This window comes from Sceloporus occidentalis, unplaced genomic scaffold (assembly GCF_023333645.1).
Source record: "Sceloporus occidentalis isolate IW3139 unplaced genomic scaffold, rSceOcc1.0.p SCAF_3, whole genome shotgun sequence".
Classification (NCBI taxonomy): domain Eukaryota; kingdom Metazoa; phylum Chordata; class Lepidosauria; order Squamata; family Phrynosomatidae; genus Sceloporus; species Sceloporus occidentalis.
The window spans coordinates 132,700,507-132,714,938 of NW_028316983.1; the positions used below are offsets into that span (position 1 = coordinate 132,700,507).

A 14,432-nucleotide genomic window follows, 5' to 3' on the forward strand; every position below is an offset into this window, starting at 1 on the left:
TGTCTGGTAAATAAGAACACTTGCACAGTGAAAAACTATGGATCTTCCAGAGGCATAACTGTAATAATGGAGTTCAGTCATCAAAGCTATGTCTCACAATGCCATCTGCAAAAAATCTACCTTTTCAGCCTGGCAGCACCCCAAATTAAAGGGTTTCTGAGGCACTGAAGAATGGGGTACTGGGAAATTACATCTACAGCAGTTTCCCAGTTATGGGGCACATGAGCTAAAAAACTCCTTGGCATCCTACCACAACTTCTTCTCTCAAATGCCATACAACAAGGAGAACTACTCTTCTTTTAAGCAGAAATAAGCAGGGTGTTTATAAAAATAATAATTTTTTAAAAATCAGATAAAATACCTTAAGACAGTTTCCAGTGTGCAATAGTTTCTTTAACACAGATCCTGAAATAAAGAAAATAAAGAAAACTATATTAGGAAATTTCAAAATATTTGAAGACATTTTTAATTAATAAATATCTGGTATGGCCATTACATCTTAAATAGATATAGTCAAAGGCAAACATAGCGAAATAAACTAAGGATGCAATTCTATGATCTCTTGGAGGGCATATGATTCAGGGACCACAAAACAGATTGGCACCTTTTTCTTCAGAAGAAAACAGTGAACCTCAAATGCCTCACTCTCCCATCATTGTGGAAACTTCTGAGGTGTTTGCCTCTTTGTCACATACTGTTTCTGGACATCATGGAAGGAAATGAATGCCAATTCCAGATATGACAATTGCCAGGAGGGAAACAGTTCAGATTTTTAAAAATCCTGAACAGAAACAAAGTGAAGGCAACATTTCTACTCTGCCCTTCCAGGCTAAGCTGGAAGGATTTTGGATAAGGTGATGTGTCCTTCTTCAGACCTCCCTTTGGTGGCTGTAAAAAAACAACCTAAAGTCAAACATCAAGCACACTTACCTATGCTGTGGAAATGCCACCGATAGAAAATTCTTTCTGGTAGCAGTTGTAATATTTTCTGAAGAAAACAAGATCATTCATATTTATATTATATAGATTCACAGTGGCTTCTAGCTTATATCATCACTTAAGAACAAAGAAGTTTCTTTTGGAGGAGATGAGAGTTGGTCATCATTGAGAAATAAACCTTTTTTTTTTCATTAGTAAGCTTTCCTGATGACATGGAAAGGATCTCTTGGACTGAAAAGTATCAAAATGTTGCTAGAAACTTCACTCCAAAAACTTACTAGAAACCACACCTCTGGCATTTGTAACAGTATAAAACTATTCAATGGCCACTATTACAGTAGGTATTTTAAATCAGGCAGGAATTGAATGTGTGCTTGTCCCACATAAATACAGCACTATAAATAGCTGGATTTAGGCAACTTGAGAGAAATGTATATTATAGAGTAAAAAAGAGTGAATTTCAAAGCCAATCAAAATTAGCAACGATTCACACATAATCTAGATCTACCCCTAGCACTACTAAGAAACTACTGCTAAACAGTAACTGCAGGATTTTATTTTTACACAGTTTGTGCCCTACTTACGTCAGGTACAGGCTGTTTGCCATAGCCCATAACAACATCTTTTATTCATTAATCTGCACAGGAAATGCACATGGCTAAACTACAATTGTAAGATATTTTTCTTTGGAAGCTTGTCAAAAACTGAGGCACTAACCATATGTTACTAAATGGTTTACTAGACACTTCTTCTAGATTGCTAGTTTTCCACAATTGTGGGCATACTAGATTCTGAAACAGATATGTGTGTTTGTGCACAGGTAAAAAGAAGGTCACAAAAGGAAAACCAAACCAAGAGTTGCACTGAAGTCTGTTTTCATCTAAAGGTAGTATTAGCCTACATGCTGCTAAAACAAAACACTATTTTCCTAGGTATACTACTAGATGGAGAATACAATGAAACATGAGCTCTTGCATTGTGGTATTTAATAAACAGAGCCAGCTTGGTGTGTTTATAGAGGGAACAAGGCATATAGTGCAAAGACCCATGTGTGGAGACAATTGTGACACTAGCCAATGGGAGAGAAGTCAGGAAAAGTTGGGTGCTGCTCCCAGGAGTGAGTATATAAGAGAGAGGCGCAGGTTTGAAGATGCTGATGCCCTGAGAGGTGAAGAGCCATTAAGGCTAGGTTAGGCTGCTGTTAGGGACAGTTAGAAAAGGTTTTAGGTACCCAAGAAAGGGACAAAGAGTGTCCTTAATTAAATTGTTGTAGTGTCTTGCAGGAGACATAGTGATTGGTACTAGTGGAGTCGCGGGTAACCAAAAGGATTATAAGATGCAAAAGTTTAATTAAGATTCTGTGAGAACTTAGTCTGTAAGAAAACATATATAAAGCCACAAAGAAACAATTACAAAGACAAGCTAAAGAAACTGTTAAACTGTGTAACTAATAAAGTATTTATACAGTATCCACTAAAATAGATACTGTATTCAGCCTGACTTATAAATAAATGTATTCCTTTGTTTCAGCAAGCAGCTGTTTGAAGTGATTTCAGAAACACATTGAAAACACTACCAAGATCAAGACGTCTTTTAGGCTTGGGACACATTAGATAGTTGGTGTGTGGCTATCAAAGAATAGTTGGTGCCAAGCAGGGGGAAATGTGAAAGCCAGAGTGCTTCAGCAGTTGTTTCAACTTTGGTTTCAGCCTTCACCCAGACAGCAAAGGCCAGCACAGGCAGGAGAGGGACTCTGTTGGTTTGTCTAACAGCCATTAATCACTCAGGACTCTTTCTGCTTGGCTCAAGAGAGAAATAAACTGCTCTGCTACAACGCTATATAAATAAAGCATAATAATAATAATAACAACAACAACAACAACAACTGCATGGAGAAATCTGAAGGCGCTGCTATCACATTGCTATACTGACCCGTAAATAAGTCAGCTTGGGATTTTGGGGTCAATTTTGGGGCATAAATTTTTATATTTATAGACGAGTATATATGGTAAATGAATTTCAACAGGGAGAAATGTAAGGTACTGTACTTAGGCAGAAAAAATGAAATGCATCGATATAGGATGGGGGACACTTGGCTTAATGAGGCTAAACGTGAAAGGGATCTAGGAGTCCTAGTAGACCACAAGTTGAACATGAGTCAACAGTGTGATGCAGCAGCTAAATAAGCCAATGTGATTCTAGGCTGCATCAATAGATGGCAAATGTCTAGATCAAGGGAAGTAATAGTGCCACTCTATTCTGCTTTGGTTAGGCCTTGCCTGGAATCCTGTGTCCAGTTCTGGATGACAAGCAAGGGATGAGGGCACCACAAATTTATTCCCCTGCTGATGCACATTTTTCCTTGGGGAATCCATTGCTGTTCAGTAATATCTCTCTCTTTCTCCTTCCAGGATGATGAACTTCACTTGAAGGAGACTTGAGGATGCCCTTTACTTTCCATGACTATTGTGCTCTATGAAAATGATGCGCAATTTTTTAAAGAAAAGAATTCTTCATTTACAAAAGCTAAGATGTTTAAAGCTGATTCATGAGGTTCTGCTAGGATTCAATTTTACGCAAACAGCAGCAAGAGCTCCAAAAATACAATAATTATGTAAATCCAATACTTAAAACATGTTTACTGATCTGGGCTGTAGTTAAATTCTGACTCCAGGTGTCAAGCATTAATAATGCTAATTAACTATTTAACTAATTAGAACAGAGCATGGAGAAAGCTTTTATTCCTGCTGACACAGGATGAAATATGCCAACTAAACAACCAATTAATTTAATCTCCTATGGCTTGCAAATGTAAGTGTTTAATCCAGATGACATTTACACTGTTTCTACTTTCTTCATTCTCTCTGAAGGACTTCTCAGTCTGGTTTACAACTCCTCTCAAAAGGCCAATTCTGATACTATTTAAAGAATACTACTATTAATCAGTTATTTTTCATAAAGCTGGAAATAAGTTTTCAAGTCAGATAAAATTTCTTTTAGTTTTAACTGAAAAGTAACATTTTGCGAAGCTACTCCAATAGTTACCTAAACCAACAGATTTTGGGGAGAAGAAAGAAAACATGACGATTAGTGTTTGTGCTTTAACTCACACACTAAATTATAAGGCTTTACCACAAAGACTTAACTAAAATGTCTTCTAGAAGTTTAGATTACTATTGCATTCATTATTTGCAAATAATTTCTTTTCGAAGAATATATTGAAGGCCCAATATTAAATTCAGTCAAAAGCCAGCAAAGGCACTGCAAGAAATCAAGTAAGGGATGAGTGCCAAGGGAGATATCAGAATGAAGTATCTAAGGGATCCTAAAGTCCCAATTCCTCCAATGTATTCAAAAACAGGTCCTCTGCTATGCCAGCCATGAAGAGGGGACAGTTAATTTTCATTATGGAGTGGGAGGGATAAGACATATACACAGAAAGAACAGGCCACCCTTCACACAATTAATTAGCAGTGTTTCAAAAGTCAGAGATAGAAATCTACATAAATTTTCTTCTTGCCAATACTGAATACTTGCACAAATATTGAAATGTGATAACTTACTTCAAAAAGAAAAAGAATGGAGTCCAGCTCCTCTCTTTGAGATTTATTCCCTGTTTTGGGGGGGGGGGGGGGAGGAAGAGAAAAATGTTCCCTGTCATTATGCATGTAGACCATGTATCACTTTGACAATAAAATCCCACACAAATATTAGCGTTCAATCATAAACTAACCTGAATATACAAATCCATAACGATGTTTGGGAATTCACAAGAGTTTAGTAAGTAAGAGCATCATTGTCAGAAAAGAATTAGTCTGTATCTAGGTTTTTTTATAGCCTGAGCTGCCCTAAGGACAGGATGAGTGTGTGTAGTTGGGAAAGAGTAGTGGAATGGGGAGCAAGCCAAAGTAAGAAGGGAAACTGTGCAATACAAGAGGCTAAAAAGAGAAACAGGATGTACCACAGATAATATTTGGGAAAATTGGGGGCTGTTTAGTAGAGGTGGAAAGATGGTTTACAAGTCCAAGGAAACTTGGAAAGATAAGCAGATGTCTGGCTAGAATGGCCGTGAACCAACAATTATACTACACTAAGGTTCAATCTGCACTGCAGAAATCATGCAGGTTGACAACGCTTTAACTGCCATGGCTCAATGCTATGAAATTCTGGGATTTGTAGTTTTGTGAGATATTTAGCCTTCTCTGTCAGAAAGCTCTGGTGCCACAACAAACTACAAATCCAAGGATTCCATAGGAGGGAGCCATCACAGTTAAAGTTGTGTCAAACTGCATTTTTTATTCAAATTATCTTTTTAAATTTTACTTACTATCAGTTTACATTTATTTTGCAAGAGTTTGTACAGTGATCCTTTTAAAAAAAATGCCCCTTCTCATTTGGATTACATTTCTACCTTTTAAAGGAAACATCCTTGCTGCCTGGCACGCTCAAGATTTATGGACACTTTTACCAATCTCTGATATACAGTCCTCCCTCTGTTCTTGCAGTCTTCTATGGATACTGAGGGCCAACTACTTTTATTGTGGTTTTAAAATAATCTCCAACTGTCTTGGAAAGGTTTGATCCGTTCAGCTTCCTTTTAATTGATTACTAGTATCCTGATTCTCAAGAAGTTTCCTCTTGTGAATCATGTGCGACTGTGTTGGATTTTCTGGGTTACTTTCCAACAGACAGGTACTCCCTGACAGTTATGTGACCTGTCATACAGTGGACCCTTGATATCTACTGGGGTTTGGTTCCAGGATACTCCTTGCATGGATATCAAAATCCACAGATGCTCACATCCCATTATCTATGATGTGTAGTAAAATGATGATCCTTATATAAAATGGCAAAAGGAATGTTTGCTTTTTGGGATTTCTTTCTTTTCCTTTTAAAAATATTTTCAAGCAGTGGATGGTTGAAGCCATGGATGTAGAATCCATGAATATGGAGTGCTGACTATGTTTTATTGGACTGCAACTCCCAGTAGCCCTTGACAACATAGCCAGTGCTGAAGAATGCTAGGAGTTGCAACTCAGAACCACCTGCAGAACCACACAATACCTTTCCCTGTGCATGAGATTCAAAGTCTAGCATTAGATTCAAGAGCCACAATATACTTATTTATACTTGATCCTGGTTCATCCTCTTTTGTATATCAGGAGATATCAGAAGTCTCTCCTTCCAGTGTTAGACTAACCAGAGTTCTGTTATATCAAAACGGAGGAAATAGAATCAGGTAGCTCAGATAAGTTAAAATAATCACCCATGGTTGATCCTGATATGTCTGAGCTACCTAAACCTTAACTAAACAGAATTTGCCATGTTTAGACATAACAGAAACTCTAGTTGAAACTGGAAAAGGATGCTTCTGATTTCCCCCAATGTGCAAAAAGAAAGGGATATGACCAGTTTGTAGAATCAAGGTTCACTTCAGCTTGTGCACATAATGCTAAACCATAGTTAAGGGTTATGTCAAGACCTAATTACTGAATTGTAAATGTTTCTGTGAGCCTGAACAGACAGGTATGCTGTTTAAATGATGCATGCATCCTAAGAGGTCAGAAGCTGCGCCAAAGTCACGTTCCAGTCCTAAGGAGTGGAGCACAGATTTGGTGCAGCTTCCGGCCTCTTAAGATGCGTGTGTCATCTAATAATAATAATAATAATAATAATAATAATTTGTTTTATTTATATACCGCTATTCCAAAGATCATAGCGGTGAACAGCAAGTAAGCTAATTAGCAAGCAAGCTAATTTGCCCCCAACAGTCTGGGTACTCATTTTAGCGACCTTGGAAGGATGCAAGCCTGAGTCGAGCTTGGGCCCTTTTGCTGGTCTTGAACTCGCAACCTTGTGGTTTTGAGTGAATGGCTAAACAGCATACCTCCAAAGTGACCCGAAGCAGCTTTATTTTGACCTGTCTGTATAGGCCCTGTGTTTGCCATAAATGACCTGATTTTTGAAACCTGATTTAAAAGTCAACCTGATCTTTGCCACGATTAACCTGAGGATACTTCAGATCAATCTTTTAAACACCACTTTTTGCTTCAGCTGCCTACCTGATTTCTCTGCCCATCTCACCATCAGTTTCTATGTGTTGGTCAGGAGATAACAGTTATCTCCTCAATCCAAAATTAATGTTACCTGATATTTCCACCTATAGTAATTCTGTAGAGTTATTATTACTTTCACATTTTCTAGTTTACTGGAGCCTTTAGCATGCTATTTAACAAATAAATGAAACCACTGGGAGAGACTGTCCAGAGTTTGGAGCTTCAGTGCTATCAGTATGTGGATGACACCCAACTGCTGTAGTGATTAACAGGAGCCACCATGAGTTTTGTCAAGAAACTATCCTGCCAAACTAATCTTATATCTTTTTTTTTTAAATTAGGTCACTAGTTTAGTAGATGGTGGGAAGCATAATTTATCTGAATTTCAGCAAAGCATTCAATAAGCACCCCCATAATATTTTGATTAGTAAACTGATTAAATATGGAATAGATGGAAACACTATCATATGGATCTATAATTGGTTGGAAAACCATGCTCAAAGTATTGTCATGGGTGGCTGTGCTTCAGTCTGGAAGGAGGTCTCGAATGGAGTGCCTCGGGGTTCTGTCCTAGGCCATTAGTCTTCAACATGTTTATCAGTGACCTAGATGACAGAATGGTGGGAACCCTTATCATGTTGGCAGATGACACAAAATTGGGAGGGCTGGCCAACAGAAGATAGAGACAGAATTCAAAATGACCTAGATAAACAAGAAAATTAGGTATAAATTAGTAAAATGAATAGTTCCACTAGCCAAGCCATCTAGCTTAAGCCACATAGCAAAAGGCCCAAAGCCAAATGTTGAAGGACTAACTGAAAAACTGCAAAATAAATAAATAAATCCTCCAAATGCTTATATAGCATTACATTGCAGACACTTGCTGTTCAGATTTCCTGGGTTTTCCCAGCTTCTAGCATTTTGCCTTACTGATGCCCGACATCCCTGAGACATATGGAGAAGATGCTTTCGGACTTAGAAAAAAACATATGTAGAGAAAAATTAAACAACGAAAACATAAACAAAAAAAAATCCATCCAAAAATGCTTACCTTTTTGTTTCAAGGTACTTTCCAGTGTTATGAAATTTTCATAGAAGATAAAATAAATCTGAGAATAGTTAATCTCAAAAAAATGTTTAAGTTCACTTCCATCCACGGCATCTGTAAAAAACAAAAGTGTTTTAAAAAGCAGAATGTTGTGTGAAAATGTTATTATCAACATACATATTTAGTATTAAATTAAAAGCTCAATAGGAAAGTAAGGTAACAGGAAAGGAGCATTAGAAGCGTTAATAGCAATAATCCACTGTGGGCAATACATGGTAGGCAAGGGGGAAAGGATGTATTCAGGACTCGCAGTTTAATACAAAGCTTGGTTCTCTCATTCACATTTTCTGGTGCTCATGCTTCTTCAAGACACTTTATTGTGATTTACTGTTTCTTCCCTTCAGAAGACTGCACAAGATTGCCACAGGACTGCAAAATAGATTATACTGTATACAGATGCCTCTCCTTTACAGCATATAAAATTATGCTCAGTGACCATCCATGTTTCTCAAACTTATGTTCACAGCATAAATATACAGGCTGGGATCCAGTTATACTTTCTCTGCACTTATGAAAGCAGTTCCCAGCAGCTGCAGTGGAAGGTGCTGTCTTCAAACAGCCTATTTCTCTGATTCTTGGCTTCTTTTTGGGACTGAAAGCATTTCTTAGAGGGAAAGTGCTCTGGATAAGCTTGCCTGGACACTCACCTGTGCCATGGGCCATTATCTGAAGGAACACATTACTTGAGAGTTGGCATACTTCTCCTCCCATCCCACTGGGCTTTTCCTGCCTTCCTTCACTATAGCTATGCTGCTATCTTCTCATATGGCTACTACCACCTTAGACTATGCAGGACTATGCTGGCATAGTTATCCACCTGACCTTGGCTACACAATTTTCATTTGTAGATAATGTATTACTGAATAATGAAATGAATGATGGCTTACATGACAGGCAGTTTCCTTGTTTTCTTTTCTTCAGTGGCTGTGGTTTCCAGATTTCCACATTTACTGTCATCCCTATTTTGACCTATTTTATGCCAAAGTTAACCTGAATTGATCTATTTCAAAGGTGTTTTCCTCTGATAAAGTGACCAAAGCAGAGAAGCTATATTTTATGGATAACAGAGTGTTTCAGTCTTCAGTTTCTTAGGCAAGACATTTGTTTCTAAAATTGCCTTAGTCTGTTTTAATGTCAAATGCCAAAACCGCCCAGAGCTCACTTCAGCAGATAGAAGCCATTCTCCCATTGTGCTGGGTGTACTTTGAGTGCGTTCAAGGTTTCCCAAAAATCTGAGGAAAGACTGTTCTCATACTCATACTACTATTTGCATATAGTCCGGAAAACTAAAGGAGGAACTGCACTGCATTGACCCATGTCATTAGTGTTACTCCATTGAGGGATGCAAAATGGTGCATGGAAAACTAGGTGGGCTTCTATAGATTAGAGGCCAAGTCCCCCTTCAAACAGTGTGCTCTCTCAGTTGGTTGGATTACACCAAGCTTTCATATGCAACCTAGCAATAGTATCCTCTTAATTGTATCACATTAATCACGTAACAGGATTCAAGTTCAAAGGAAAGCCTACATACAAGGTTGATAATTCACTGTATTACTAGGACATCAAAATACAGTAGTATTACTTTTCGCTACAGATATATAAAAAAATCCCAGTACTATTTTGACAACAAACAAAATACAATCTTTACTTTAACAAAATTCTAGTGTATCAAAGCATTCTTTTAATCAAAGCCGCTCATTTAAACCCTCATAGTGAATACTGCAGAAGTGAAAAATAAACATGCTTTATTGTCTCATGTTTCCAACAAAACTATCTTTCCCACTGGTTACCTCAGTGCTTTCCTTAAAGCTGTTATCTTCTAGTCGTATGTATTCTGTAAACAATTCTCAAAATCATTTGTAACCAGTGCAAGTTTCTATATGACAAGTCAGCTGAAAATGCTTGGTATTTTAGAATTAAGAAGCTAGAGGGATATAGAACAAAATGGCAATGACAATAAAAGGATGCAATAAATTGTTTATTAACTAGCCCCAGAACTGAAAGCTCAGGTATAAAACTTAGTCTACAAACAATCCAAAGAAGCTCTGAGGTGAGAGCCATACAATTAATCCCAAGATCAAGAAGCGGACAAACAGTGCCAAGGTAAGATTAGTCCAGTCAATCTTGTTTGGTGCAGAAAAAAATACTTGTTGGTGACCCTGGCATAGACAAAAATGTAGAGGCAAATCATAGAACAAGATCAAAACAAACACCCCATAACATCTGCTAAGTGGGCACTGCCAGATGAGGCAGAAAGCCAAGTTCCTAATGACAGGGGCAAAAGGAATTGATAGATCCCAAGCAAGAGTGTCAGAGCAGGAGTATTGAAAGAAAGCATTTCTACAATATACTAGCATTTCTCCTGACGGTTAGAAGAAGCCCTGCTAATACATTCAGTGTTCTTATATAAACCCAACAGAACAGACTGAATAATTCATATCTCTTTAATATAAAAGGAGACAGACAGTACTTCGTCTCAGTTAGCACAGTACTATAAACAAAATAATGGAATAGCTATTGAAATTTCTATTTGCACTCAGCTCTATCATGAAGAGGACTAGGGAGACTAAGGGTGCCTCTACAGTTTGACACAACTTTAAGTGGTGTAGTTCCCTGTTTAAGTGGTATAGTTTAAGTTTAAGTGGTATAGTTTTCCGGACTGTATGAGAACAGTAGTATGAGTATGAGAATGGTCTTTCCCCAGATTTTTGGGGAACCTTGAAGGCACTCAAAGTACACCCCAGCCTATAGAATCCTGGGATTTGTAGTTTTACAAGGTCTTTAGACTTCTCTGCCAAAGAGTGCTGGTGCCTCACAAAACCACAGGTCCCAGTATTCTGTAGGAAGGAGCCATGGCAGTTAACATGGTGTCAAATTGCATTATTTCTACAGTGAAGATGCACCCTGAGAGATTTCTCTGAGAAATTACATTACTGTATATCAGTGAATCAGAGTAAAATAGAAGAAATTAAGGAAGTAGCTGACGCCTCTAGTGATCATGATCTGGGTGAAATGCAGGACTTTCCCTCCCTTTATTTATTTATGGAAACTTATCTTATTTTCTGGCCTCTTTATCTGATGATACTATTTGAATAAAAATGAAAAATAACGAAAGAGAAAATAAAAAAAACGTGTTTCACACTTACATTAAACTATTATTTCCACTTCTGGCTTATCTTCTTAAGGCTGAACTCAGATATAGATTTACATATAAGTAAATATTACTGAACTCAATCGGCATACAGTATTTCTAATTAGATTCACAGTCCTACAGTTATCCTAAACCTACTAAGTTGCATTATCAGCTATAATCAACATTACAAACATGATTGAAACTGTTGTGGTTTTTGTTTGCCTTTGTTTCCAACTTATGGCGACCCTAAGGCAAAACCTATGGGGTTTTCTTGGCAGGTTTATTCAGAAGTGTTTGCCATTACTATCATCTGAGGCTGAGAGAATGTGACTTGCCAATCCAGGATTTGAACCTGATGAGGGAAAACAAACTCAGCCTGAATCCAGAGAAAATGCAAGTACTGGTGATAGGCTCCCTGGGTCCGGATAGTGGAATTTGCCCACCTGTGCTGAATGGGGTCACGCTCCCCCTGAAGGACTCAGTTCGCAGCTTGGGAGTGCTTCTGGACTTGTCGCTCCAACTGATATCTCAGCTAGATGTGACAGTCAGAGACGCTTGTTATCAGCTTCGGCTGATACGCCAGCTGCGACCCTACCTGGACCGGGGGGACCTTGAAACTGTAGTACATGCTCTGGTAACCTCTCGATTGGATTTCTGTAATGCACTCTACATGGGGCAACCCTTGTACCAAACCCGGAAGCTTCAATTAGTACAAAATATGGCAGCGAGATTGGTCGCTGGTGGTTCCAGGTCAGACCATATATCAGCTATCTTAAAAGACCTTCATTGGCTGCCTATTTGCTTCCGGGCTCAATAAAAGGTGTTGGTAATCACCTACAAAGCCCTAAATGGCTTGGGCCCAGGGTACTTAGAGGACTGTTTCTCCCCATATAATCCGCCCCGCACACTCAGGTCAGCAGGGGAAAATTTGCTGGAGGTCCCAACTGTGCAATATGTGAGGACCTTGCAACGGGCCTTTTCCATCTCAGCCCCAAGAATATGGTACAATCTCCCTGATGAGCTCCGCTCCACCACGTCTTTAGACCTTTTTAAGAAGAATCTCAAAACCTTCTTCTTTTCCCAAGCTTTCCCCCCATGAGATGTGACTTTGGTTATTTTCCACTCTATCTTGGTATCAACTGTGACATGTTTCTGGATTCCCCCACTCAGCTGGCTGAGTATTAGTTTTTTATATGCTGTTTTTATATATTGTTTTATTGATTGTACTGATTATTATGTATTTTATATGAATTTGTACGCAGCTTTGATCAAATTGGAAAAGCGGGATAGAAATAAACTTTATTATTATTACAGTCGGCCCTTCTTATACACGGATTTTTTATACATGGATTCAAGCATACACGGTTTGAAAATGTTCCAAAAAAGTATAAATTTACCTTGATGTTCCATTTTTTATTAGGGACACCATTTTGCTATGTCATTATATTTAATGGGACTTGAGCATACATGGACTTTGTTATACACGGGGGATCTTAGAACCAAACCCCAGCGTATAACAAGGGTCCACTGTATTATTATCTCCAGAGTCACAGTCCAATGCTCAAACCACTACACCATTTTATTTCATAGCATATAGAATAGAACTCTAGTCTCACTTTCCAAGTTAAGGCTGTTCTATACTTTCCCTCACCTGACATTTGAGACACCTCATTCCTCCCTCATCTCTTGTGTGGTGATCTACAGTTGTGATCAATATACCCATATGTTTTTGTTACAATAAATAGTACACGTAATAGTATTATCCATATCCATTGCTTGCAGCCTGTATTCCTCTGAGATCTTTAATGGAAAAAAAATTCACCAGCTTTGTCACAAGTGCACAGGCTCAAACCCTCTAACTGTCCCAATTTGGCAGGGACACTTCCTAATCCTCTGTCATCTCACTTTTTCAGCTGCTTTTAAAATGTCCTCGTTTCTCTCTTTTCCACCTTTCCCTTTCAACTTCCCTTTACTTCAACTGGTGCAAAACTGAGTTCAAAATGGGGCAGCGGCGCAGCAGTAGCAGCGAGAGCAGGGAGGAGGAGACCAGCTGGGGCCCAAAAGCCCCCACCATCCCTTGCTCCTCGGCAGCGGCGCAGCAGTAGCAGCGAGAGCAGGGAGGAGGAGACCAGCTGGGGCCCAAAAGCCCCCACCATCCCTTGCTCCTCGGCAGCGGCGCAGCAGTAGCAGCGAGAGCAGGGAGGAGGAGACCAGCTGGGGCCTCAAAAGCCCCCACCATCCCTTGCTCCTCGGCAGCGGCGCAGCAGTAGCAGCGAGAGCAGGGAGGAGGAGACCAGCTGGGGCCTCAAAAGCCCCCACCATCCCTTGCTCCTCGGCAGCGGCGCAGCAGTAGCAGCGAGAGCAGGGAGGAGGAGACCAGCTGGGGCCCAAAAGCCCCCACCATCCCTTGCTCCTCGGCAGCGGCGCAGCAGTAGCAGCGAGAGCAGGGAGGAGGAGACCAGCTGGGGCCTCAAAAGCCCCCACCATCCCTTGCTCCTCGGCAGCGGCGCAGCAGTAGCAGCGAGAGCAGGGAGGAGGAGACCAGCTGGGGCCCAAAAGCCCCCACCATCCCTTGCTCCTCGGCAGCGGCGCAGCAGTAGCAGCGAGAGCAGGGAGGAGGAGACCAGCTGGGGCCTTAAAAGCCCCCACCATCCCTTGCTCCTCGGCAGCGGCGCAGCAGTAGCAGCGAGAGCAGGGAGGAGGAGACCAGCTGGGGCCTCAAAAGCCCCCACCATCCCTTGCTCCTCGGCAGCGGCGCAGCAGTAGCAGCGAGAGCAGGGAGGAGGAGACCAGCTGGGGCCCAAAAGCCCCCACCATCCCTTGCTCCTCGGCAGCGGCGCAGCAGTAGCAGCGAGAGCAGGGAGGAGGAGACCAGCTGGGGCCCAAAAGCCCCCACCATCCCTTGCTCCTCGGCAGCGGCGCAGCAGTAGCAGCGAGAGCAGGGAGGAGGAGACCAGCTGGGGCCTCAAAAGCCCCCACCATCCCTTGCTCCTCGGCAGCGGCGCAGCAGTAGCAGCGAGAGCAGGGAGGAGGAGACCAGCTGGGGCCCAAAAGCCCCCACCATCCCTTGCTCCTCGGCAGCGGCGCAGCAGTAGCAGCGAGAGCAGGGAGGAGGAGACCAGCTGGGGCCTCAAAAGCCCCCACCATCCCTTGCTCCTCGGCAGCGGCGCAGCAGTAGCAGCGAGAGCAGGGAGGA

The 14,432-nt window shown here is 40.7% G+C and overlaps 1 protein-coding gene across 2 annotated transcripts in view; it reads right to left on the reverse strand.

Moving 5' to 3' along the window:
- The window catches only part of RALGAPA2 (Ral GTPase activating protein catalytic subunit alpha 2), a 199,832-nt gene that overhangs the window by 166,587 nt on the left and 18,813 nt on the right, over positions 1 to 14,432 (reverse strand). For both annotated transcript variants that reach the window (XM_089516358.1, XM_089516359.1), the window contains exons 2-5: positions 8,047 to 8,157; positions 4,503 to 4,552; positions 931 to 988; positions 362 to 405 (exon numbers count right to left, since the gene is read on the reverse strand). In XM_089516358.1, the coding sequence (XP_089372484.1) occupies positions 362 to 405; positions 931 to 988; positions 4,503 to 4,552; positions 8,047 to 8,157 (263 nt within the window). The remainder of the gene's footprint in view (positions 1 to 361; positions 406 to 930; positions 989 to 4,502; positions 4,553 to 8,046; positions 8,158 to 14,432) is intronic.